The 26,100-nt window shown below is 38.2% G+C and overlaps 1 protein-coding gene across 1 annotated transcript in view; it reads left to right on the top strand.

Annotated features, from left to right (window-relative positions):
* The window catches only part of LOC131555982 (coiled-coil domain-containing protein 170-like), a 46,752-nt gene extending 21,043 nt beyond the window's left edge, over positions 1 to 25,709 (top strand). The window contains exons 7-15 of the mRNA XM_058802333.1: positions 1,673 to 1,929; positions 5,543 to 5,687; positions 7,422 to 7,607; positions 14,011 to 14,328; positions 16,919 to 17,119; positions 18,885 to 19,058; positions 19,818 to 20,060; positions 20,611 to 20,847; positions 24,348 to 25,709. Coding sequence (XP_058658316.1) covers positions 1,673 to 1,929; positions 5,543 to 5,687; positions 7,422 to 7,607; positions 14,011 to 14,328; positions 16,919 to 17,119; positions 18,885 to 19,058; positions 19,818 to 20,060; positions 20,611 to 20,847; positions 24,348 to 24,545 — 1,959 coding nt within the window. The 3' untranslated portion in view covers positions 24,546 to 25,709. The remainder of the gene's footprint in view (positions 1 to 1,672; positions 1,930 to 5,542; positions 5,688 to 7,421; positions 7,608 to 14,010; positions 14,329 to 16,918; positions 17,120 to 18,884; positions 19,059 to 19,817; positions 20,061 to 20,610; positions 20,848 to 24,347) is intronic.
* The last annotated feature ends 391 nt before the right edge of the window (positions 25,710 to 26,100 follow it).

Genomic DNA, 26,100 nt, shown 5'->3' with positions numbered 1-26,100 from the left:
ACTGCCACACCCCTCGTCCCAGCACAGATGTGTGTGTAGTTTTTACAGTGCTCTGCTGTGTCCATGCAATTAAGAAATAATTCCTTTCCTTCTGAGTTGCTTTTTAGCCAGATCAGTTTGCCAATCTTATTTCACCTTGTAGCCATATAAGTGCTTTTTCTAGCACGAAGAGGAGGGTGGAGTATGGAAGTGAAGCCCATGAACCTGGGAAAAAGCCAAGCTGCTTTTCTTGAACTCAGTGCTGCTCCAAAGTGTCTGATAAAGCTGTGCTTGCATGTGAAGCATCAGCTTATTGAAGGCTGTGCTGCTGCTGCAGCAAGGCTGATCCTCCTGCCTGATTTCTCAGTGTTAGCCTTTGTTCTGTGATTCTCCTTCTCCTCTGTGAGAGAAGAAGTGAACTATTTTCTATTGTTGTTATTGAAGTTGTTTGTAGGGGAGTCAGACAAACAGAGCTAGGGAGAGGACAGCATGCATGGCTGGGAAGAGGAGAAGCAGGACCTCCCTTTTCCAAGGCAGTTGCTGTTCTGCTGGCTCACCAGGCTCTCAAATTTCTCTCGGTATCCTGGGTCATACTGAAAGACTCCAACAGAGAACTGAATTTCCTGTTGTTCTGGATTGTAGTTCAATGTCTTAAATATTTTTTTCCCTTAAAATGTTTGCCACAATTTAGAAGTTCAGTCATTCACCATAACGAACAGTTAACTTGGCTAAATTATTTGCCTATTAATTTTATGTGATAGGACAGAAATCCTTCCAGTTGCATCTTGCTGCTTTTAATTGGAATTGTCAGGAAAGCTAAAACATGCCTTAACACTTCTTGTGACAAAAAAGTCCACTTTAAATTACTTGTTCCTAATAACAGAAAAAAATCATATGGAAATTTTGTTTGCCTGCTGAGTCTCCCTCAAGTGCAGTCGCCTAGAGAAGCTTCTAATAGTTCAATGGAAAATGGTATTTCTAACAAAGAGAGAGAGAAAAATCTACTGGACTCCATGGGCTCTTGGAAAGCTCTAACATCATCCCTGTAAGAGGTCTTTGACGTTTAAGGGTGATTTTTGTCCTCCTACCCTTCCTTAAAAGGCTCTGTTGCTGTGTCTGTGTAAATACAGCTATGGACTATCATACCCAATAATAACTATTTGCATAAGATGAGAAGAGGGTGCCTACCACACAATGCTCCAAAAATTTAGCTGCTTCTGAATATGCCTCAAGCCATCAAAAAGCCCCACACTCATACAGCAGGATACTTTGCTGTTACAACTCCCTGCATCTCTAGATTGTTGGAGGAATTGAGAACCAGATTTGGAAGCAGGCAGGCAGCAGGCAAAAAAGAGGGAATTGTGTTGTTAATAACTTTGCTGTAATGCAGACACATACGAGACAGCAGAACTTAAGTTAGACTTTTCCAAAATTCTGAATTAGTAAATAAACTTATTTTCCTGTAAGATGTTATCTTGAAATGTTGTATCATGTTACCCAACAGTAGCTTTTGTTTTTGCAAACCTCTTCCATTGCTTTTTCCTAGTCATGTGAAAGTAAACTTGTGTCCCTCTACTCAGTCTTGTAGTGATGGAAATGTATTTCTTGTCACATTACTAAGCTTATAATACAGTCTTGTTATTTCAGGGTGGGAAAACTATTCTTCATTAATTTTCTCCTTTTCTACCTATAGCTGCTTAAACTCAGGTCGAGCATGATCTCTAAAGAAGCTTCTTTTCAAGAGCTGAAGGCTGAAGCTGAAAGCCATAAGGAAAACAAGGCCAGACTGATGTCTCGCCTCCTGTCTTTGCAAACACAAATCCAGGAGATGGAGGAAGAGCTGTGCATGCTCGCTGCTTCTAAAAACCAGGCTGAGCTGGCAGCTCAGGTGGCATGTAAGGAAAACTTGGAGCTGAAGGAGGAGCTCCATAAGAAAAGTGCAGAACTTAAGTAAGAGCCATGTGAGATAAGAAACAACTTTTTTTTTGGGTAGGATGACAGAATGGTACAGTTGTCAATACAGAAAAATAAGTTGGTGGATAGACTTTATTGCAGTTCTGAATTCTGTTACACTGCCTGAGTGTGTGGAAGGTGTTGAAATTTGAATTTTGTTTTGAGTTGGTAGTCAATACCTAGAGGTTTGAATGTTTTGTACTTTGAAGGTGAAATGCATTGAACTTATAAAATATAATATCTTTTAACTGTCCTGTTCTTAGCATAGTGTATCAGAGCACTGATATGTCAGTTCTACATAATTGCTCCTGTTTCGTGTCTGTAGGATGGAGACTTGTAGCAAAATTGATTGGTATGAAAATATTCTAAGCTCTTAAATTCCAAAATCCGTGTCAGTCCTTTTAATAGACACTTGGACTTTTAAAATGGATTTTTCTGCCCGTTATCAGACTAATGTTTGTGACTCCATCAATACTGTCTAGAGCAAGGAGTGAGTGTTTAGCAGAGCAAGGTGAGTGTTTACCAGACCCCTGTCTTTCCCTAATCAGTGTTTGGCACAGCTCTGCCAGATTTTATGCATTAAAAATGAATAATTAAGTAATTTTAAAACTTAGAGAAAACCATTACAGTGCACTTGTTTAATACCAGCTGATTTGCCAAAATCCCTGCCTGAAGAGTGCAGTGTTACATAATGGCTATTAAGAGTCTTTAAAATGCTATTTCTGGTAGGGAAAAGAAAAAGAAGAAGAAAAGGGAAGAAAAACCTCCTATCCTGTTTGCTTGCCTAACTCACTGGGAGAAAACTTCTGGAATACTGTGTTTCATACTTGCCTGCCATTATAGTGATACAATCAATTTTATGGGTATAAATACCTGCTGTCACTCCCAGAACAGTCCTGGCTGCTCTCTTTGGCATACAATACTTGTGTAATCAGTTCTATTTGTGCTGGTGTGTGGTGATCAGGGGACTGCTCCAAGACAGAAGTGAGCAAAAAAAAAATAAAAAATCTTGATTTCCACCTCTACCAATCCCAGCTCTGGTTCACTGTGCGCCTGGAGTGTGCCCCTGGACTTCTGGCAAAAGGGAAGAGATACAGGGATAGTGACTCTGCTCATTTGGAAGGAACAACCATGCTGGATTGCTCGTGAATGTGCAGTGTTTGCTTCCAAAGCTTTTTGTTGTCCTCAGCTGATGGTTACATGTGTCACTTCACACTAACCAATGTGTTGACTCAGTGAACTCCAGTCCCTTATTCTGGCCACCCTGGTAGTGCCTGGCACATGACTAGTCCTAATTAGGTGTTCAAAAAAGACTTTCACTGAAAACCACTAATGAGAGGGAAGAGCAAGCCAGCACACATGAAGTGCATATTTATATTCTATACCTTGGGGATACAGTAAGAAATGTTTGGTGAATTCTCTGATTGGCTTCCAGGGTGCGCACCTCTCCTATTGGAAATGGTGCTTTTCTGCCTGACATGTCTATTGCCATGGTACTTTTAGAGTGTGAACTGTCAAAAGCATTTTTCTTCTTCTTTTTTCTTCCCTTGTCTTTGCTCATTAGTTCTGAAGAGCTAGCAAAACTGTGAAAAAGCTGTGTTCTACTTTTTTGTACCTGATTGCCTATTTTCTAGGTGCTCACACCTCTATGGCCCTACTGCAGGTAATTAGATTATTCGTAAAGTTATCAAATGAGTGCTTTGTACTTCAGATTTTTTATTTTTAGCAGCAGGCATGGTTTTGTTAGTGGATACCTCAGTTTTTAGAGCCACAGAACAGCTGTGGGTGGTCAATCTTACATAATATTCTGACATATAGGCATGCATATATGGCATGTCTGAGCCTAGTGCCTTTTCACTTCTGATATACCCCTCCTCACAACAGCAGTTCAGCAATCATCTCATGGTTTAGTTTTGTTGGGGCTGCAGAGGAAGGGAAGGTGCCCAGAGGTGAGGAAGCTGTGAGGGTGCTTGTGTTCTGGGTGACAGTGTCTGCTGCAGAAGGCAGAGCTCCTTTGGCTCACGGTGTGTGCCATGCAGCAGTATGTGGAACTGCCCTCACAGTGCCCAGAATGAATGTTTTCCATTCCCCTCTTTATTCTGCCCCTCTCTTTCACCTTGCAGCAGTTTCAGCAGCTGTGCTGATCCCCCTCCTAAGGTTATGTGTTAAATATTTTCATGGACTGTCTGTTTGGCTTACTGATTTATAAGCATTCAGTGTACTGTGTTTGCACTCATTGTGTATCTCCTGTTGGAGTCTCGTGGGGCTCTTTGGTTATGGAATGAAGCTTTGTCTGACTGCCAGCTGGGAGAGGAAGAAATCAGACATGGAAAAAAGTGAGTCCAGCAATGACTACTGGACCCACCTTAAAACTGACAATAGCGCTACACTCTGATAAGCAAATGATTTTCAGTAAAATATTTGCTCTAGACATGTATTTGGTTACATTTCAGGTCTTGATTTATTCTAGAGTGAAGAACTTCCTTTAGAAAGAATCTCGTTTTTCAAATGGAAGCTTGTCTTGCAAATTTACCACTACCAATCTACCAAGTCTTGCACTCTTCCATTAAGTCCCTGACTCGTGGGTGTTACTGAGAGATGCTGGAGTTGACATTTGGATTACATTAGTGGTTGTTTTGAGCTCTGTTTGGTTGGCTGGTTTTGCTATGCTCTCTGTTTGTAGTTTTTCATAAGTGATGTGCGTTTCAGCACCATGAGCAAGATGTTTTCTGTGTTTCCTACGGAATCAGACTGTGATGCTTCTTGTTTGCTGGACCCATGGTTGTCCCTGGCAAGGGGAGGAATGTAACCACGTTTATATTAAACTCACAGTTAATTTATTTGTTGTTGTTCTTGTGGAGTGTTTACAAACTGACAACTGCTCTCAAGGCTGAAGAATGCATTCATATCCCATATGAAGATGTGGGATATGCATCTGTGTGATAGGCTCCTGTTGAGTGAAATTGCTGGCAAAAAGTTCCCTTTTCTTAATATCTTTGTGGTAGCCCCTAGAGGCTGTCTTTTTGAATACATCCCTTTCATGAGTAGTGCTTCAGAGTACTGCACAGCAAAGTGCTTCCCATCTCTGCTTCTGCTGGTAAACTTCCCTTCACAGGTACTCTGGATGTCTTACACTTCCATTGGTCCAGAAAGGCTTCTCTTTACTTGAAGTTTGTTAATAATCTCTGTCAGCTTCTTTAGAGAGAGGGGATGTGCTTTTCGAATATTTTTGCTAAGAATTTATCACTCTCTCCCCCCCACTTACTTCTTCTAAGGTTTTGCTTGCAATTTCTACTTGTAGTGTCTTGAGGGCACTATTTATTCGTGTCACTTAGTTCTTGTGTTTTATTTACATTTATGCTGAGAATGAGATTGGGATCATAGAAGATTTTTTTTGGTGTTTATCAAAAGCAATGATGAAAAGTTTTCACGTAAGGCAACAGCAAAAGTTATTATGTATTACATAAAAGATATAGAGAATTAAATGCAACTTTTAAATTCATTTGGTGGTATGCAGAAGCTAGCAATAGTCTTGGGACAATGTATTTTGCCTAGAGTTCTTTTTCAGGGAACATTCATCCTGACGTATATATTTTCTTTGTCTGATTAGTGAATATTTGAATGACTGTGAAGAAAACATGACTCAAGCTTCTAAAATCAGTAAAAACTATGAAGAGCTCCTTACACATCTTTCTGGATTCTTGGACATAGACATCAGAGAAAAAGAGAAACCACAAGAACATTTAACATCAAAGGTGATTGTGTAGGCAAATGTTTCTCTACAGTGCTTTAACAGAAAAATACTTAGTTGTCACAGAAGTAAAACAAATAATAGAGATCTTTGTATTTAATTATGGTTTGCAGACAGTGCTATCATTTAAAGACGTTTTTTTTTTTTCCTACTGGGCTAATTTTCAAAGGTGCTGAAGACTAATAGGCCTCGGTGAACTCAGTCTGCTCTTATCTGCATGAATAATTTATCAGCCTGTAGTTCCCACATACAGTCCTGCTTAGATACTTGGTTAAAAGCTTTCCTTAAAACTTTAATGGGGGGATCAACAGGTGATGTGTAAACTGTAGCACTAGATCTAATATTGAGCTGACATACCATTAAATACAAACATCTGAAAAGGCATGCCCTAAAATAACCTTTTCTGTGTCCTGTAATTAAATGCTCTAAATAACTTTGTGGTGCTTCTGAGACTTAATAATATAAATTTATAATTTCTCTTCAGAATACTTCAAAACCTTTTGAAGTTCCAAAAACTAAGCTTCCATTTAGGAAAAGAAAGTTGCTTGTATATTCTTTTAACATCTGTCAGTGCTTCTGAAAGTAATTTTATTCTAATTTTATGCATTTGACTCATCTTCTGTCCACTCTTTGATCTCTATTTTTCTTTACTTTGGAGCACAATAGATATTTGGAGAAATTCTATTTCATAATGTTCATGTTATTGTAAGATTACAGTCTTAATAAATCAAGATCATCTAGGTATGTATCCCAGTGAGTGTACGCCCTCATAATATTACAAGCACATTCAAATTTTAATAGATGCTGTAAAAATGTTGCCACGCAAGATGCACTCTTGCATGCTTTAATAATTAATAATTAATCGTTAGAGCTTTAAAAAACATATTTTCATGTCTTTTAACAAAGTAGTAATAAATCTAGTTGGGAAATCTAATTTGTGCTGAAAGCTGTGCCTTAGGAATCCTTAGCAACTAGTTTTCCTGGGGTCTTGGCACATCTATTTAGCTTCTTTTTCACATTATGGTTTTATTTAAGACAGAATTGATCTGTTTTAGTCTTAACAAATGTCTTGCCAGCAGGAATCAGGGTACATTTTTTGCTCACTCTTTGAAGTGCCCACATTTGTCTATTCCACTGACTGGAAATAGCACAGTGTACCAGAACAGCCCTGGAATCCTCCTGGAAAGGACTCCTTTTTCCAAGGTGTTGGCTGCTCATAATGTCAGCACATCAGGTATTTGGCCCTGTCCTTGAATGTGCTTATGAAATATCTGTTACTAACTCCAACCTCTAACTAAAACTAAAAAGTTTTGAGCATGAATTGCAGCTTTCTTGTTTCAAATGAAAGGCACACATCTGAAAAAGCCAGGCTGGAATGGTTTGCTTTTCCCATGAAGGAGCTGCAAGGTCTGTTTTCTGACCTGCCTCGTGTCAAGCATGGATATGCAGCAGCAGTAGCTCTCCACCTGTTTAATACATCATAAACTCTGTGTGGGAGCAAATCTCAGTCACATTTAGCCAAGGTGGGGGTTTATGGTGAGAATATAATTCTATGGTTTTAGCTGTCTTTCTACTCTTTTTCTAAAGGAGCAGTAGCGTGCAATTATAAGTCCAACCTAGGGGTCACCAGAAACATTGAGTCGTTTTTGGCATGATTAGGAGCAGGTATAACTGGGATGAATATTTTTAATTTTTAATAGCTTTTAAGAAGCTACTAATATTTGATTTATTTCTCAAGGTCTCTGAAATATGTAAAGAAAATGTGACACTAAAAGACCAGGTTGCTGCTCTTCAAGAAGCTGTGAATGTCCATGAGATAGAGTCTAAAGCTAACAGAGAAACTATCATGAGACTGGTTTCAGAAGTGGCCAAGGAGCAGAAAAAGGCAGCAGGATACTACCAAGACATGGAAAAACTTAGTAAGGTACATAATTGCATGGCGTGTATGCTTGTCTGGTTTTCAAATGTTTTCTTGAAATTTCAAATTAATTTTCAATAGGAATTGCATGAGAAAAAATTATGTTGATTAGAGTCTTTCCTAAAAAGGACATTTTTCTAAGGTTATTTTCAACTTTTTGAAAGTGAGATATGAAGATTAAACAATGACATTTTGTAAAGTAGATCTGAGGTAGATTTGATGGCTTTCAATGCTCTTTGCAAATTTCTGGTTTTGCTGTCTTCTTAGTTTTGTAACCTTTGTGCTTGCACAAACATGTAAATAAATTAATGTGTATATTGTTAATATCTCAGGCACAAGTATGAAGTGGTGAAAAATGCTTTTTAAAATAATATTGATTTCATACTGCAAGTCCTCTGAGAATTTTTTTACTCAATTTTATTTAATTTAATCAAGATCAATAATCAATAATTTAATCAAGAAATTAAAAGGAATTGATTTGACACTATTCTTTCTCTTAAAGCACTGGCAGCTTAAGTGTCTTGGCTTCCATACACCCTAGATTATCTTTTCACTGCATTATAAATTTGTATTTCATAACCATTGACTCACAGCCCAAAAGTTGTAGCAATAGAATGGCTCTTGCAGGAAAGCAAGAAGTTTCACTGTTGGGGAGCCTTAGAGGAAATCTGTGCAGCAGGAAGGGTGGTCAGATGAGAAATGTAAGTTAAGTTGTAGGTCAGGTATTCCAAATTCACCTAGCTGTGATTTGTGAAGGAAAAGGATGTGATTTAAGGATTGAATTGCTCCAGGAGCACTCCCCATTAAGAGTTCGTATATTTCAAAGGATGGATGAACAAAGTGCATTTCTGTAGCAATTTTTCTTATTGCTCTGCACTTTGGGTGATGTCTATGGAAAGGAAGCAGTTTAGTGAAGCCAGAATGAAGATTTCCTGCAGGTGAAACAGTGCAGTTAAAGCTGATGGCCAGAATGTGAGAAAATAAGAAACTCAGACCGCCAAATGCGTAGCTGAGCTGTGTGTGATTGAGTTTGTAGGAATTTTTAACATAAAGACAACCTCATGCAAGTGAGTTTTCCAAAGTAGTACAGCATTTTCCCCACCCCTGGCATTCCTCTTTTCCTGAAGAAGAGACACCCACCATACACTTTGAAGGATATAGTGTTCTGATCTGGTTGTTAGCAAAATACTTAGGAGATGAGAAATAGCTGGCAGCCTGCTCTGGAAAAGAAAGAATTTGTGCGGAAGATAAATGTAAGTACCACAAGGGTAATAAATTTTTATTACCGCTGAAAATAGTTCTTACCAAGCTGTGTACAATTTTCTAAGACTCAATGGAACAGAGAGAGAGCCTGAACCAAAAACTTAAATAGGTCCTTTTTGCAAACATTTTGTTTTCATGCTTCACTTCAAACACACGTGTGTGAGGAAGAACAGAGTGCAGTTTTCTCAGTAAACCAGAATCAGGAGATGTTTTAAATCAAGATCAGGGCTCCATTTGTGGCTTGTTTTTCAAGTTTACTCTGACTCCCAAAACATTTACCAAGTTGAGCTGTTTTCTGAAAAATATTTTCCTATCATTATTTTGCATGTGCCAAATACATAATTTATTTAACCAATTTTACAGAAATATCTTTCTAAATTATTAGTGTTGCCTTTCAAAAGCATTGCCTTTGAAAAGCCCCATCTGCATAGAGGCTGCAGATTCCTCCAGTGCAATTTCAGTTTAGCAACTCAGATTTTCAGACACTGAGTAGATCTGTTGAAAAGGTTTTGCATTCACAAAATCGTATGAAGAAGGTCAGTATTGAAAAAGAAAGGAAAAAACAAAAAATGCTTTAAGTCCTCTTGTGTGAAGTGTGGGATCCCCTGTTCCCTTGATGGGTGTGAGGCTTGGTTACAGGAGGGGCACCAGTGGCATAAGCCCGTCTGACTTCACCGTGTACCTCATTCTGCACAGTTTCAGCACATGGACGCAGCTGCATGTGCTGTGACATGTTCCCCTGTCAAGGTGAGAAGCAGAAATCCATACTGCTCTGTGCCAGAAGACTCATACTTGGCTGTGTGGTTCTGGGCTGGTTTTGGACTTAATTAATGGAATTGCCTGTAGCTGCATTTACCCAGCAAAGCTGAGTACAAGAGACTTGCCTGTGTGTACCAGCAGCTCTCAGGATCGAACATTTTGGCCATCTTCAGTATTTCGCCAAATTTTCTCCTAGAATTCTTCCTAAGTGTATATAGAGACCATCACACTGTTCTGTCAGTCATCTCCACCAAGTTCTGGTCACCACACTGTTCCCTGCCACCCCTCTGAATAATTGCCTGTTTTAATTGCCAGGTAGTTCTCCACTGCCATTCCTTAGGAACTCTGTGAATTCCTTCTCTTGATCAGGTGCTTTTTTTTTTTTTTTTAATGCCCCAGGAGGAAGTAGCTGCCTGTATTCAAAAATTCTTACTGAATAAAATGAAATCCAGTTAATTACATTTGGAGGTTAATATATTTAAAGTATTCTTTAGCATGTTTAATACTTGAGTATTTGTTGCAGTTAGCTGGTCTTCATTTGAGGAACATTAACAAGTGAACAGTTATTTTATCTGTTCCCCTCTCAGTCTCCATGCATGACAATATCAAGCAGCAAAGAGTAAAAGCCAATAATTCCTGAAGCTAATAGAAGTAAAAAAATACAATTCAAGAAGCTTTTTTTTTCCTAATCCATTATTTTTATTTATTTCTGAATATATTCTTCTATTTCTTTCTGAATTTCTCATGCTTCTGATAGAATATTGCAAGATTTTGCTTCTGGAAATCTGTAAATATTGTGCATACATTTATTATGGCTGCATGGGTTATCAAATTTGTATTTGATGAAAAACAACTTTTAAATCCTGCCCAGATTTCTAGACTGAGGATCAGAATACCCAAACTTTCTTTCTGTATTTCCAGAGAGTGATCCCTGATTATGCTAATCATAATTAGAGAGTTATAACATTCTTTGATAGTGTCTATAGGTCCTCTAAAATGTCTTACTTGCTGTGAGCAAGTTTCTTTTTAATATTTAATAAATTCCTCTATACTATTTACCTAAGATATAGAAGAGGATGCATATATTCTTCCAGATTAACTTAAATACAGCATTGCCACAGATGAACCACAAGAACTAGTAAACTTTCTTGTTCTGTTTCACATCTTTGCTGATGGTTCAACCTGGAAATATTTGTGATTTCCCTCTGAAGTGTTATTTTAAACATTTGTTTTGCAAAGATGTGCACTGTGCAAAACCATTAAAGAACATACTTGAAATGTATGCAAGCAATTTTAATTAATACAAATGTATCTGCATGTACTACTGATGCAAAATTAACCAAGAAAATACTCTTCAGTATTCAATATTGGCTTATATTGTTATGTTAATTAACAAAATAGATCTAAGTAGTTTCTAATCAATATAAATGTATTAAAATAAATCTATTTTATGAAAAGAGTTAATTAAAATATGAAAACCTTATTTAAGGACTTTGATTGAAGTTGAGAAACATGGCTACATTTTGAATATACACAAATACTTAGATTGTAGGAGAGACAGCCAAATGATTTTAGGTTTTTCTTGTCCCAACAGATGTATACAGGAATGAGTTTCTCAGAACCTGGATATTTTTTGTTTTTGTTTTTGTTTATAAGATGCCATTAAGAAAATATTAGAGGCAGGTTTCAGCAGGCATCACAGATATTTCCAGATTGAATCACTTGAGAAGACAGGAGATAAGAGCAAACTAGTTTGCAATCCTAATGGTACAACTGTAGTAACTGGAGGTGCAGCTGGTGTAAGAATTGATCTGGAAAATACCTCCATTCTTTTAATACCTTATTATTACTGTTAATGTAATCTGGGCTCTTTTTTGTATATGTATACATAGTTGAATTTAGTCTGTTGAGAGCATACTTCTGATTGGGGTGTCAGTATTAATAGAATCATGGAATTATTTAGGTTGGAAAGGACCTGTAAGTTCATGGAGTGCAACAGTTAACCCAGCACTGCCAAACCCGCCACTAAACCACGTCCCTAAGTATCCTGTATACAGTATCCTGCATCCTAATATCCTCTATATCCCTAAGTATGTCTCCAAGAGTGGTGACTCCACCACTTACTTCCCTGGGCAGCCTGTTCCAGTGCTTCATAACCCTTCTTATGAAGTATATTTTCCTAATATCCAATCTAAACCTCCCCTGGCCCCAATTCAGGGCCATTTCCTATGTTTCTTAACTGGGAGAAGAGATTGACCCCCACCTGGCTCCAGCCTCCTTCCAGGCAGTTGTAGAGAGTGATAGGGTCTCCCTTGAGCCTCCTCCAGTTCAAACACCCTCGGCTTCTCCAGGTCCTCCTCGCAGACTTGTGCTCCAGACCTTTCACCGGCTCTGTTGTCCATCTCTGGACACCAGAGCACCTCAATGTCCTTCCTGAACTGAGGGTCCCAGAACTGATCACAGCATTTGAGGTGCGGCCTCACCAGTGCCAAGTACAGGGGGACAATCCCTGCCCTGCTCCTGCTGGCCACACCATTGCTGATCCAGGCCAGGATGCCATCGGCCTTCTTGGCCACCTGGGCACAGCTGGGTCATGCTCAGCTGCTGTCAACCAGCACCCCCAGCTGCTTTTATGCCAGGCAGTTTCCCAGCCACTGTTTGGTGGCTTGTTCTTCTTTATTTTAGACTTTGATCTTTTTAATAAACTATGTTTGTTTTCAGATGTTCGCAATTTAACAAGATGGTGATTAGGGAAGCTCCCTGGTACTGGCAAACCATTTTAGCACTGCCTTTCTGAAAGGAAAAATACACACTGCTGAAAACTGTAATTGAAATAAATGACTCTTTATTCTTTGCTGTAATTACCATAATGTAGTTCTGAGCACAGGTGGGAATTTTCTATTAATAGGACATGTCTAGAATAAAAAAGAGAAATTGGCAAGGAATCAGGCCAACATTTGTTTCTAAAACAATTCTAAAATTACTTCAGAAATATGAAATAGCAGTTTCCTAAATGTCAGGGGTTGTTTTTATTTATGTTTTTGCATGTTTGCATTTTTGCTGCTATTAAAAATTTTAGTGGTTTTAGTGTCATATTTTTATATTTTATTTTCTAAAAGTGTCCTGCAAACTCCTTTTTTTTTGGCTACCCTCCCTGCTGATCTACAGAAATGCTCCCAGATTTAACTGTTTGATTGGTAGGTATTCTGTTAAGACAAATGACATGCTGTGCTCCACAGCAAGCACACACAGACCCTTGAGTAATCACCATATTCGTAACTGCTCTGGGAACAGTTCTCTAAGTCCAGTGTGCATGACCTTAACTCATATCAGTCCACTTACTGAGCCTCTACTTATCACTGAGACCTCCAGAGAATCCAGTCCCTCTCTGTAAATATTCCATCCTCTGGAGTAATTTTGTCATGTGTGGAATAATATTCTTTCCCATTTGTTCTTCCCAATCAATAAATGCCCTGAGAAATGAAGACCTAGGCTTTGCTGTACTTTTAGTTGGTCTTGCTGCAAATATTTTTCCTGTATATGTGTGTGTAAGTACTCTTAATATTGGTATTGTGGGGAAAGGAGAGACTTTATTTTTTATGTTTACATGGTTATTTTTCTTTATTTTTTCTGTCATAATTTGGTTTTGTGTCATGGGTCAGGATGCACAATTCTTTCTGTCTGCTCTGACCTGTTAGGTCAATATTTATATACAAATTGTATAGATACATATGCACCGGCTATATTTTATTCCTTCCCAACCAAGCCTTGGTTTGTCTGGTCCCTCACTTCCCATTTCTGTGAATAAATAATCTCAGGAATTTCTGTCACATGAACTTTTTGTCAGAAAAACTGATCTCAGAGATCAGCTCTTATCACCGTTTTCAGGGATTGTGTCTATGGTTTTGGTTGTGTCTGTGGTTGAATTGTCAGGCAGTTGGAGTTGACCATCACTGCAGGTCCCTTCCAACTGAAATATTCTATTCTATCCCATCCTTTCCCCTCTCAGTTGTAGTACTTTGGCTTTATTTGTGATGCGTCGTTTTCACTCCTTGTTTTTCAGGCCATATTGTCTGGATGGAAAAGCAAGATTTCAATAGTTTTACAAAAAAAATTTGGTTTTATTCACCTGAAAATTTTATTTATGTATTCCTTTTTGCAAACCAATATAAGAGGTTAGTCTTTAGTGTGATTACAGCAGGCAAGGTTTTCATCAATTTCAGTGGCAGTTCCCCTATGAGACCCTGATGTTGAGCAAATAGGGGCAATGTGGGTCCTAGTTTCTCTGTCTGCAGTACCTGCTCCTGAGTTATTCCTTAATTTGTGTCTTGTGGAGAGGGTTTATAACTGATTCTAAAAGTCTTGTTTAATTTTTCATGTGCTTTAGGATCTTGACAGTGCTATAATAAAGAAGCAGAGTTTAGAGATGGAGATCAGAAACCTCCAAGAGAAACTGACTGTTAACCAGAAAGCTTTGGACACCTCAAAGCAGGAGCTGCACAATCTGAAAAAATCTTGCAGTGAGTTAGATGCAAGCTTGAAGAGTAGCAGAGAAGAGGCCAGGTCTGCTCAGAGCTCTTTAGAGGCTTTTAAAGAAGAAATTGCTACCCTGCTCAGCTGTGAATCTGCAATAATTAAACCTTCTGGGAACACCATTTTGGAGAGGATCCAAGAAATAAATTGCAAAGAGAAGAATAACGAAATAGTAAGTCAGCAACTACTGCACTTGCCCAATGTGTGTATTTATTCTCTTTGGGTTCTCTTTAATTTTATTCATCTGGTAGAGTATTGGTTCTTTCTGCTTGGGTTTTGGAATTACAGAAAACTTTAATTTTGCTGTCTATTGATATAAGTTAAGAGGGGAAAAGCATTCATGTTTTACTAAACAGGAAGAGTTCAGAAATTAAATTAATAATAGATGATGTTAAGAAGAAAAGACTTGGAATGGTCTTTCAGTTACAACATTGAAATTTGGTTTCTGTGCCAGCAGACATGAAAAGTGGCTATTTGGTTGCTATGATTTAATAAAACCTGTGAACAAGTATGGATTTGCTGCTACAATGGTGACTTCAAGAACTGACTTCTTTCTCAAAGCAGATATAATTGATGAGTTGCCACAGGCAACTTCTTTCCCTCCAATCCTCAAAACCTGCACCTAAAAATAAAGATGTGTTTTTACACTTACATCTAAGCATTATTCAGCATCCAAGAAGGCAAAAGGAGGACTCTGGCTTGAGGCATTTGGGCTGGTGGTTTGCAAAGGTGTGTTTGAATGTATAGATGGAGGAGGGACAGCTCAGGGGAAAAGTGAATCAGAATGCCAGGAAAAATCAACTTTAATATTCTTGCTAGATTTTGAAATTCTAGCATCTCCTGCTGATGTGAGTAGCAAATGGTTTTGTATTCTGTCCAAGGCTGGAAATAGTTCTTGAAAATATCCTCTGCATTTTGGTGAGGTACTTAAAAACAAAACCAAAACCAACCCAACAAAAACCCATGCCATTGCCCTTCTTGCCTACCTGGGCACATTGTTGGCTCAGTTTCAGCCAGCTCTTCACCAGCAGCCACACATCCTTTTCCACCACGCAGCTTCCCAGCCCCTCTGCCCAGCCTGCAGCAATGTTGTGACCCAAGGGCAGGACCTGGCACTTGGAACTGGCACTTTGCCTTGCTGAACTTCATACACTGGCATCAGCCCATTGATCCAGCCTGCCCAGATCCCTCTGCAAACCTCCCTACCCTCCTGCAGATCCACACTCAGACCCTGCTTTGTGTCACATGTAAAATTGTTGCAGTCTGAAATTATCCAGTAGCCACATTGAAACAAAAAGTAGGATTTTTATTTTGCAGGTTGACTGATCAAGCTGCATTAGTCCTAGGAATGAGAAGTTGTGGAGGTCAGAACTGAAGGTCCAAAAATGCAGCCTTTATAAAATGATGGATTAGGCATGGGTGGGTAACAAGGCTGCAACGTTGTTTTAGGAAATGCCTACCTTGTGGATTGTCCCTAAGCCAAGGATGAAAGTTACATCATGATGCCCCAGGATGATAAAATGACAGCTTCTGCTCTGCTTCTGTGGTGTAGTCCTTCACTTTCTCATGTTTAGGGATCTTTGAAGCCTCTAAAACCCCGTCTGCAACCTGATAAAGGGGCTGTAGGCTCCCTGGCAGTAGCACCTCTGTGGTTACTGAAATTCTTGTTCCTGCTGGATGATGTGAAATGCAAAATAGCATAAAATATCTTTGTGGGTTCTTGCAGATTTATTATTGTTTAGTGTTGTCTACTGCATAAGCATCAGTAATTTCAGTGGTTTTAGGCAAGTTGGGGCAAACTGTTTGTGTTTAATTGCAGTTTGAGTTGGAAACCTTTCAGTGCCATTAAAATGAATGAGAGCTCTGTGTACTTACTGTTAATTTTATTAACAGGAACCAACAAGATGTTTAAAATTAAGAGGCTGCTTGGAGATTAGTGTCTGAGCACTGAGTTTCAAATGCACTATAGTTAACTATGTAACCAAATAATTATATGACAGTAAGAAGAATACAGAGGGAAACAAGCAACTTGGTGTATAGAACTGCCTTTCAGTATTTGGCAGTGGCATAACCAGATGCTTTAAAGTATTTAATTTATGAATAGTTTACAATTTAATATCCATTACATTATATGCAGGTGTTATAAAGTTAACAATGAAGAATGAGAAATTTTTTCAAAATGGTTCTAGTTGCTCGTTTTGAGATTTTATCCTTTTATCCTTGGGCTCTGGTTAGATTACAGAAATTATTATTACTAATATTTTTTAAAGCACAATCTTTTGAACACTGCTTAACAGTTACCTGTTGGGAAACACTCCTCTGAGACTTAATTATCCATATCTACATTCTCCCCTACATGCTGCATGAATTTTCTAAATAACTTATATGCTTTTTCTAATCAACTCCTCAATAGAATAGTGATTTCTTTGGCCTATTTCAAGGAATGATAGCTGACTACCAGGCATTGCTGCTGTGCCCACATCTTTGGAAATTTTGTGTCTGAATTACTTTGTATTGATTTTTTAATACAGAGTAATTGTATTTGATTAATATTATTTATAGTATCTGCTGTTCATTTTTGGGTTGTCTCCACTTCTACAATTTTTTGCTGGTGGTTACAGATTTTTCTTTTTGACTTTTTAAAGGCATATATTTTAAAGATAGATATTTTGCCCTATTTTTGATAATTTAATTTATCTTTCATATCCTTCTAGCATTTCCCACCTAACCCCATATGCTTTGTTGTTTTGCTTGCTCCCTAGATGGTATCTCAGCTTGAAACACAATTAGCTAAATTGACTAAAGCTTTGGAAAATCAGACCAGATTGTACCATGAAGCCCTGGAGAGGAGCAGGAAAGCTGAAAAATGTTCTGAGAATTTCCACGATCAACTGAAGCACTTGGAAGAGGAATTATTAAATGGAGACCTGATGCAAGATGGTTTGAAGCTTGAGAAACAAAAAGTAGTTGCACACATTATTTACTTTTGAATGGAAGTCACTAAAGGCAGAGGCACAGCTCGTATTGCTTTAGTCTACTGGAGCAGTGCAAGTAATGTGAAACAGCAAAATCAGACATGATGTAGGGAGTAATAATACCTTTTCTTTGACCAACAATTGGAAGAAATAACTAAGCTTTTGAGTTCATTACTGTGAAACGAAACAAACAAAAAAACTGATCCTCCCCAAAAAACCCCAAACCTACCAAGCAAAAAAAAAACCCAAAAAACCACCCCAAAACCAAACTACGAGCTTAAAAGAAGTCCCTGTCAATACCCAATCAGAAGTCTTTCAATTATTCTTTGATCTGAAAATTTCTCTCATCTTTATATCTTTCTCTAAAACATAATATGATCTTCAATCTCTCAAGACCTTGTGTTGTGTCTTTGATTCTTTTATATTATTAGGCAATTATGACTACTAGGGTTTTTTGTCTAATTGTATGAATATGAATTGTATGAACACTGTTAGCCTATAACTCATTCACATACCAAAGAGTTTGAAAAATGACATAGTACCTGGAAAGCCAAACACTACAGCTATGAAAAGCAAAGTTGCAGCATGTTGCCAGGCCAGGATTAGTGCTTAGAGGAAGCAACAGTTTTGTCCTATTTGTTTTGTCTTAGACTATGATAAAATAACTTTTTTGAATGAGGCATCCATCACATTGGGAGAAAATTAGAAAAAGGAGGTGTTCCTTCTGCTCTGTTTCCTTTGTGAATAACATGTGGCCCTAGATTCTTAAATTATTCTCTACATGTTGCTGCAATGATTTTTTTTGCAATTTTTTTCCTGTCAATGAATAACTGCAATGCTTTTCTCTGCTGCTGCTGTTTTTAGTTATTTGAACCAGAAATATCATGAAACAAAAAGGTATTCTTAGTAATGAACAAATGGTGAAACTGTTTTGATGGTGTTTTGTTTTTTTTTCTTTTTATTTATTTTGTTGGTTCTGTGCTAAGATAATGGTTTACACCAGAAGTAGGAAGAGACAAAGGGAAACAGTTCTTAGTGAGGAGGGTTTTGGATTTTGCAAGAGAAGCTAATTGAGAGCAAGAGACTAAAGCAATTTTTAAAGAACAGGATGAAAGAAGGAAAAATTGGATTAAATGCTATTAGATATCTGTATGTATTCATATCAGTAAACCAGATGGAGATGCAATTAAAATAACCTTAAAAGCAATTTGTAAACCAGTAACTTATCTCTTACTGTTCCAAAGAAGGGCTGAAGGCTGAGGGTGTTAACATTGCTGTGTCTCCTCAGACTACATCGTATGTCATTCATGGCACCACTGGTACCAGTTCTCTCTGTTTGAGAGCTGACAGTGTGGGGCAGTCCATTTGGGACTTGGGACACAGCTGCCCGTTCTAACTTCTCCCTGCCCATGCATGGCCGTGTAAAACAACAGAGCTCCAGACAGGAACTGGAGCCAGAAGCAGGGCCTACCCATTGCTGCAGAGAAGCAAAACCCAATTTTTCTTGCTAAGAAGATAAATACAGTAGATCTAGGGATTTATGGACAAAGTAAGTGCTGACTAAGAAAAGGACATATGGAGAATTTGCAGTTGTGTCAGGAGCGTGCCCAATTACACCCTTTCAGTATATTATTTCTTGTAGTGTACTTGTACATAGTGTTGGCTGCCGCTATAGTGGGGATTGCTTTTAAATTGTGCTTCATGACTTTGAATGAAATTTTATTATTCTTCTGCCCACTTTCCCACATCTTAGTATATGAAATTTCTGGAGCAGCTTAATGAGAAGATGAAGCTGGACAGTCTAGCAGGAGAGGTTGGATTTGATATGGCCATGGATGTGATTCTGGCCCGGGTAGAGCAGCTGGTGAAACTGGAAGGGGATGCAGTGGTTGAGAACAAGACTGTGGCATACAGCCTCAGAAGGAAGGTATACAAAAAGACATACCATTCAAAGATAAACATATGGCTGTATCTCTGTAATGGCTTGCTAGAGGCAGCAGACTGTATATGTGCAAGGAGTTTCTAAGATATCCTTGACATAAAAAGAAGATAGTGAATGTTTGCAAACTGTGCAAAAAGGCTGCATATTGAAATAACTAAGCCTGCCAGTCAGTTGAACATGATACTGCTTTTCAAAAAAACTATGAAGTTATGGATGTTTATATCTGTATATTTGTCTACTTTTTAATACGCATTTATAGTTCAGTAAACAACTGCCAGTAATATTTAAATCTAAAGGGATCTGCCAAGGAGGGAGGCACATTACACAAACTTCTCTAGAAACTAGTAGGGTCTTGGTTGTACTTCACCAAGAATTACATGTTTCCAACAAGAACTGTTCCTTCATTCAGTTGTTCCTATAGGAACAAGTCTGTTCAAATTTGGTCAAACAAGTCTCTGTCATCCTGTTACGACATAGGAAAATCTTTTGGGTTTAGGCTTGTCAGAGTGGTATAGAGCTGGGAATTGGGTTTGTGTGAGGTTTAAAACAATAGAGAAGCACAATGAATTGGTAATACAAGGAGTATCAAGTGAGGGTATATATGTTCATACTTCCTCACAAAGTTTTCAAGAGAGGAAAAAGAGCTCAGGTTATAAATGCAACATGAGGATTAAATTTGTGATTATGTAGTACCACGGTCTCTCACATTTATTTTTTCAAATGTCCTTGTGTTTGGAAATCAAGTTGAAGACTCAGAAAGAAAAGCTAGAAAGCAGAGAGCTGCACATGAACCTTCTGCGGCAGAAAATAACCCAGCTGGAAGAAGAGAAGCAAGTAAGGGCTGCCTTAGCTGTGGAAAGGGATGAGGCCAATCTCACTGTCAGAAAGTTACATAAGGTGATCGAGAGGCTACAGAAGCAGCTTGATCTGGCAAGGGAAGCAAATACTGATCTCAAAGCCAAGCTGTCTGAAACCAGTGAACTTAAGGTGAGTTAAAAGATTACATTTGTACTTCTATCCATTTTTCTATTCCAGTTGGATACAGCTGGACTTAATTTAAAATAAAAGTGTGCATGGAGAACTGCTTAAATCTAGGTGGCATAACCAAATATAATACTACAATATTTTGAGTATTTTGCATTTTGTCTTGATATGCTAAGTAGCATCTGCAAAGCAAAATGTAAATTTTTGGGCTATTTTTACCAGCAGAATATTTGACAACTCTTTTTAGTACTCTTTTTCCAGGAAAGAGAGTGAACCTTCACTGTGGATTTCCTTTTCTGTCCAGATACCTCTCTTCACAAAACCTGTGGAGAATTAACTGTCTTTGAAGGAAAAATATTTTTGTTAATTGTGTTGAAATAAGCCTGTCTCCTTAAATAACTTTTCAGTTCACATGTACATGTGATGATTTAATGAAGAACCCAAAAGAAACCTCACTAAAGTGCTTATTTGTGATCACTACTGATATTTTTATTGTTTGCTCAAGTTAGATAAAAAAGTATGACAAATTTAAAACTTCCTTATCTTATGGCAGATCAAAACTTTGGAGCAGAACAGAACGATAGAAGAACTCAATAAGTCTCAAGACAAATTGGAAAGAATGAAAGAAAAAGCTGAGAAACAACTTAGATCTGCCAAATCAGAACTTCTTTTAAAGGAGCGTAAAGCTACTGAAGATAAAGAAAAAAACAAAAATATGTTAGAAGCAGTTACCAGTGAGATGAAGTTGCTTAAAACAACCCTTGCAGAACTAGCAAAAAGAGAGAGACAGGTGGGTGTAGAGGTATTTGACAAGTGCTAGGTGTTCCTTAGAGTGTATGAAAATGGTATATCTGGAGCAGCTATCCACTGTGCTTTAAAGTGTTCCAAACATTGTCAAACAAGGAAATTTTAGCTCACACTTGTGAGCCACAGTGACAGTTGTGATTGCAAAGCTCTTCTGCAAGTTTTACAAGAGAATAATAAATGCAGGCATTATTTTCTTTGCTCATCACAAAATATTACATCACCTTTTACAGAAGTATTAAAATGCTGTAAAATCCTAGCATCTTTCTTAAGGTTCTTAGGTATATCTTAGGTATAGAATTTACCAACTTCTCACCTGTTTCCTTTTGTTTCTGACACACTGGTCTCTTGCACTTTCTCCTTGCCAGTTGTAAGAGATTCAACCAGACTAAGTGATAGGATGAAAGGAAGGAGCTTCAAGGTGTGCTGGGGAGGGGAGGGAGGTTTATACTGGATATTCGGCAAAATTTATTCACTGACAGCGTAGTCAGGCATTGGAACAAGCTGCCCAGGGTGTGGTTGAGTCACCAGTCCTAAAGGTGTTTAAAAGACACCTAGACAGGGTTTAGTGATGGACTTGGCAATGCAGGTTAGGAGTTGGATTTGATAGTCTAAAGGTCCTTTCCAACCTAAATGATTCAAAGAGCCTGTGTTACTGTGTAACTGTGTATAGACCATAAATTCAAAGACGGATGGAAAATACAAGAAACACCTAGAACTTTATTAGATTCCCAGCTAAAAACTTTATGGCATATCTTGGCCTTAACAATGACTATGGATGAAATTTAAGAATGCTATTTCAGAAAATTAGTCTAGGAAAATATTTTTTAAATTTACATGGAGAGAAGACCAACAACCTGGGAATCTTTTTTTTCCCCTGGAAATCTTTAGTGCTGTTTTGTTTTATAACAAAGGTTAGAAATTTGAAAGGAAGATTTAATTTCTTCATACATCTCATGAGGAAACAAAGCATCTGGCACAGAGTAGAAGATATTAATTATATGCAGTAAATTATTCCATGCAGTCATACATTGAGTATTGTGCTAAAAGCACAAATAAAAATGTTGACTTTTTACCATCTGAATCCAAGGGGTTTCAAAACACTTGAATATTGTTGCAATATTCTTTGGATTTTCTTTTTGTTCTCTTTCTGTTGGAATAAGACCCCTTCTACTTTCTTGTAGCTACAGTTTGAAAATAAAATATAGCATCTGCTTTTAACTTCCTCAAACCCCAATATCTTGGGTTAATGCTCCAAGTTGCATTAATTTCCTTTTTTTTAAATTCTGATAATTTTACTCACTGAATGGAAGGTGCAAAGAAAATTTAGCAGGAGTGTTGTTGTCTGCAGCATACCTTTGTGTTTGAGTCTTTAGTACTGTTTATTTCTTTCCTTCATCTGAAGGCTGGATCTTTGCAGAGACTTGCCTTGATCTTTCAATGTAAAGTCTGTATGGAAACAAATTCCAGGTTTGCTGCCTCTTTATCCTGTCTGTGATCCAGATGTTTAAAAAAAAATCTTTAGCTTCTGCTAAGGGAGCTTGTCTAGCACACTGCCAGACTCCTGCATCAGTGACCTCCTGAACTAGTGTAGAATATAATATAATATAATATAATATAATATAATATAATATAATATAATATAATATAATATAGTATAATATATGGGAACTTGGGGATTTTGGTATAACGTTGTTCCAACATTTGATCCAAGGCATCTCACTGCGTTGGTAGTACAGGTAGTTGGGACTGAATTCTCAAATCACAGAATCATGGAATGGGTTGGATTAGAAGGGGGCCTAAAGATGATCTAGTTCCAACACACCTCCCATGGGCAGGGACAGCTCCCACAGGACAAGATTTTTCAAAACCCCATTCAGCCTGACCATGAACACTTCCAGGGATGGGATGCCACAAGTTCCCTGGGCAAACCTGTTCCAGTGCCTCACCAGCCTCCCAGTAAAGAACTTCTTCCTAATCTAAATCTCTCCTCTTTTAGTTTAAAACCCTTCTCCCTTGTCCTATCCCTATATGCTTGTGTAAAGTGTTACTCTCCCATTTTTTCTTTTTTTTTTTTTTTTTTATAAGCCCCCTTGAAGTCCTGGAAGGCTGTTATAAGGTCTCCCTGGAGCCCTCCCTTCTCCAGGCTGAACAGCCCGAGCTCTATCAGCCTGACTTCACAGAAGAGGCTCTTCAGCCTTCTGATCATCTCTGTAGCTCTCCTTGGGAACTGTTCTAACAGGTCCATGTCTGTCTTGTGCTGAGGACCCCAGACCTCAACTCTGTTCTGTATTGGTTTCCATATTTGTGTTTCTGAATCGATGGTAGCTCCTCAGGGTTTGAAACAAACTGCCTTTGGCAAAGTCTTAGAAACTGAGACCTTGTTTTCAGGAAAGCTGCAAACCCTTTTCCTCACAGAGTGAACTGCTTTAGATTTCTGCACAGTGTTCTTGGGGTTGGAGACATTTCTGAACTGTCCATCTTCTCCTTAACCTTAGCCCTTGACAGGATTGGTGGAATGTGGATGTTGCCACATCAGAACACGAGTCCAGTTTCTTAATGGTTCTGATGATTTTGTGGCATTTTGAGTCTCTTTCATGCTTGGGAATGGAGATCTTGGCATTCAAATAGAGAGCAAGAAAAGCATATTTCCTCAAATAGTAACATTTTCCTCTTTTATGTGTTGATAAGGAGTATTAAGGCATTTGTCATTTTGGCTATGTAATTTATTGTCTGTTCAAGAGGCCTTGAAGTTTGATAATGATACATATTGTGAGTTGAGAAGAGTAAATCAGCAGTGATGACAGTCACTTGTGGATGTGTATCCACTTGGAACTGCAGAGAGAAAGCTGTTGTCTTTAATTAATTACTTTACCAAATACTATTCCTATGACATTTTCAGCAGCCATGCACAGAAGAAAAACAGGCATTTTCTTAAGCTGCATCTTGAATTTGGGCTGTATCCTGATTGAAATCTAAGTCAGACTGCAGTATGTGCCAAAAACTTCCACCTTTCTTCTAACCTCCTCCTTTCTTTTTTCTCAAGAAAGTGCAGGGTAGAGGGGAGAGGTGGCAGATGGTGGTCAAGGACAAGCAAAAACCTCTGCTCTGGGAAGTGCCCACCAGAGTTTCCAGTTTGTATGGTTTTTGGTCATCTGGGTTCAAGTAAAAGAGTGTTTTCCTCAGTTTTTGGAGTTCAGTCAGCAGGGAAGATATGCTTGTGAAAGATACTAAAGAAACACTTGAAAACTGTTTTGTGTTTGAGATACTTGACATATCAGCTGTTTGTGTTTTGTGATTTGATGCATGCCTCAAAGTGCTGTTTCTGTCCTCTGCTGCTCTCTGTATTGAGCAACAGCTGAAATGCCTATATTTAGCACTGATAACACAAGTGCTTGTGTTTGTACATATGCCTATATGTCCATGTTTTCCCTGACTTCTCCTTTGCTTCCCATTTGATTTATTCCTTTGTGTTTGCCCTCGCAGTTGGCAGATTTCCGAGAGGTGGTCTCGCGGATGCTGGGCCTCGACATTGCCAGCCTGGCTCTTCCTGACTATGAAATCATCTCACGCCTTGAAGGGCTGGTCCACTCCCATCAGCACCACTTCTTCCCCTGTGTCTGCCTCAGGGATGTGGCAAGGACCCCAGAGGAGCAGCAAAGAAACGTTCAGCTTCTTCACTGAACGGAGATGGAACAAAGTAAAATTCTCCGTTGGCTTCCTTACCTGTTGGACCTCCACAGAAAACAGATCCTTGTTTCTGGTCCCTACTCCAGAGTCACCAACCAGGGCTAATTTTTAGAACTTCAACGGAGAGACTGATTGGAATGGGTAGAGTCAAGCCAGCAGCCTGGAGATGGCAAACAAAAAATCCCTGGGCAGCTTACTACTTCAGTTATGAAAATGATAGGCAACACATCAACAATGCCCTCAAGTTACAGTGCAGAGGCATTGGAGTCATGGGTCACCCAAGGTCAGCTCACAGTTTTGAGAAGTTACTTCAGTGGCATTCCTTGTGTTTTACCTCTAGGTGACAAGGATGAAATCAAGCAGGGGTTGCTCTGCTGCTGTTATTCTTGCCTCCTGGGACATCTCTGCATTTTTACACATAAGGGCTTTAGCTTCAAGATAACTGTCTGCAAGATAGAAGATTTTGGAACAAGAGTGGTTTTTTTTCTTCTGTTGGTTGCTTTTGTCTGCTTGTATGGCAAAACAAAAAAAATAATTTTTGCAGCAAAGGCTTTCTCACAGTGTCCTGTCATGTGCCTCATATAAATATATTTGAGTGTTGGCCTTGGTCTTGATGTCTTGAAAAGTTTGCTTCCAGCTGCTGTATTCCTTGGGCAATTAATCCACAGTGGCAATTCTTCTGGGTTAATGAAAAATTATTTTAGAATTCTTGTTCACTACAGAAAATAGCTGAACTACTAAAGTGTTTATTTTCAGAGAAGTGTACAAAACTGATGATGAGGTGTACAAAACTACCTCTTAGTAGTAAAAACTGCTTTCTGAGTGTTGTTAAACATCATGAATTAAAAAAAAAAATAAAGACAATAAATCTGTTTTAATAGTACATTTAAACTTGATTCTGTGGTTTTAGTTTTCTCTTCCCATTATATGTTTTGTATGGTTGTGTAGAACAGTAAAGATGACTTACTTATTTTTGTCTTGACCATTTGTGGGCTTTCTACAGTATCTCAGCGAATGATGACCCACTCAGTAAAACAGAACACACTATTTTAAGAAAAATGACACCTTTTCAAGTAAGAGTGGTAATTTTGGTATCTGGCTGGGGACTTGAAACATGTTTTTATTTCATTGGCTTCTAAAGAATTGTTTCTCATTGACTTGCTGTAAAATAAAGAAATAAACACTCAAGCTTTTGTAAAATCAGTCATTTGAGAAGATAGAAATAAATCTTGTGTAAATTCTTATGCTTCTGTGGCTAACTGGATTGAAATAAATTTAATTTTTTGTTTTGCAATGTAATGTTGTTTTGGGGGAATGACTTCAAATGGAAAGAGAGCAGGTTTAGATTAGATATGAGAAAAAAATTCTTTTTTGTGTGGGTAGTGAGGTGCAGGTTGCACAGAGAACTTGTGGATGCTCCATCCCTGGAAGTGTTCAAGGCTGGATGGAATGTAATTTTTAAGCATGATATGTTGATTGGGGAATTAAAGGGTGGAAAAGGATGCAAAAAGGATGCAGTAATTTTCTAATTCTTTGTGAGATAATACAA

This window comes from Ammospiza caudacuta, chromosome 3, assembly GCF_027887145.1.
Source record: "Ammospiza caudacuta isolate bAmmCau1 chromosome 3, bAmmCau1.pri, whole genome shotgun sequence".
In the NCBI taxonomy this organism is placed as follows: Eukaryota; Metazoa; Chordata; class Aves; order Passeriformes; family Passerellidae; genus Ammospiza; species Ammospiza caudacuta.
Note: the sequence above shows the minus strand (reverse complement) of the source record. Positions and strands in the feature narration are given on the sequence as shown.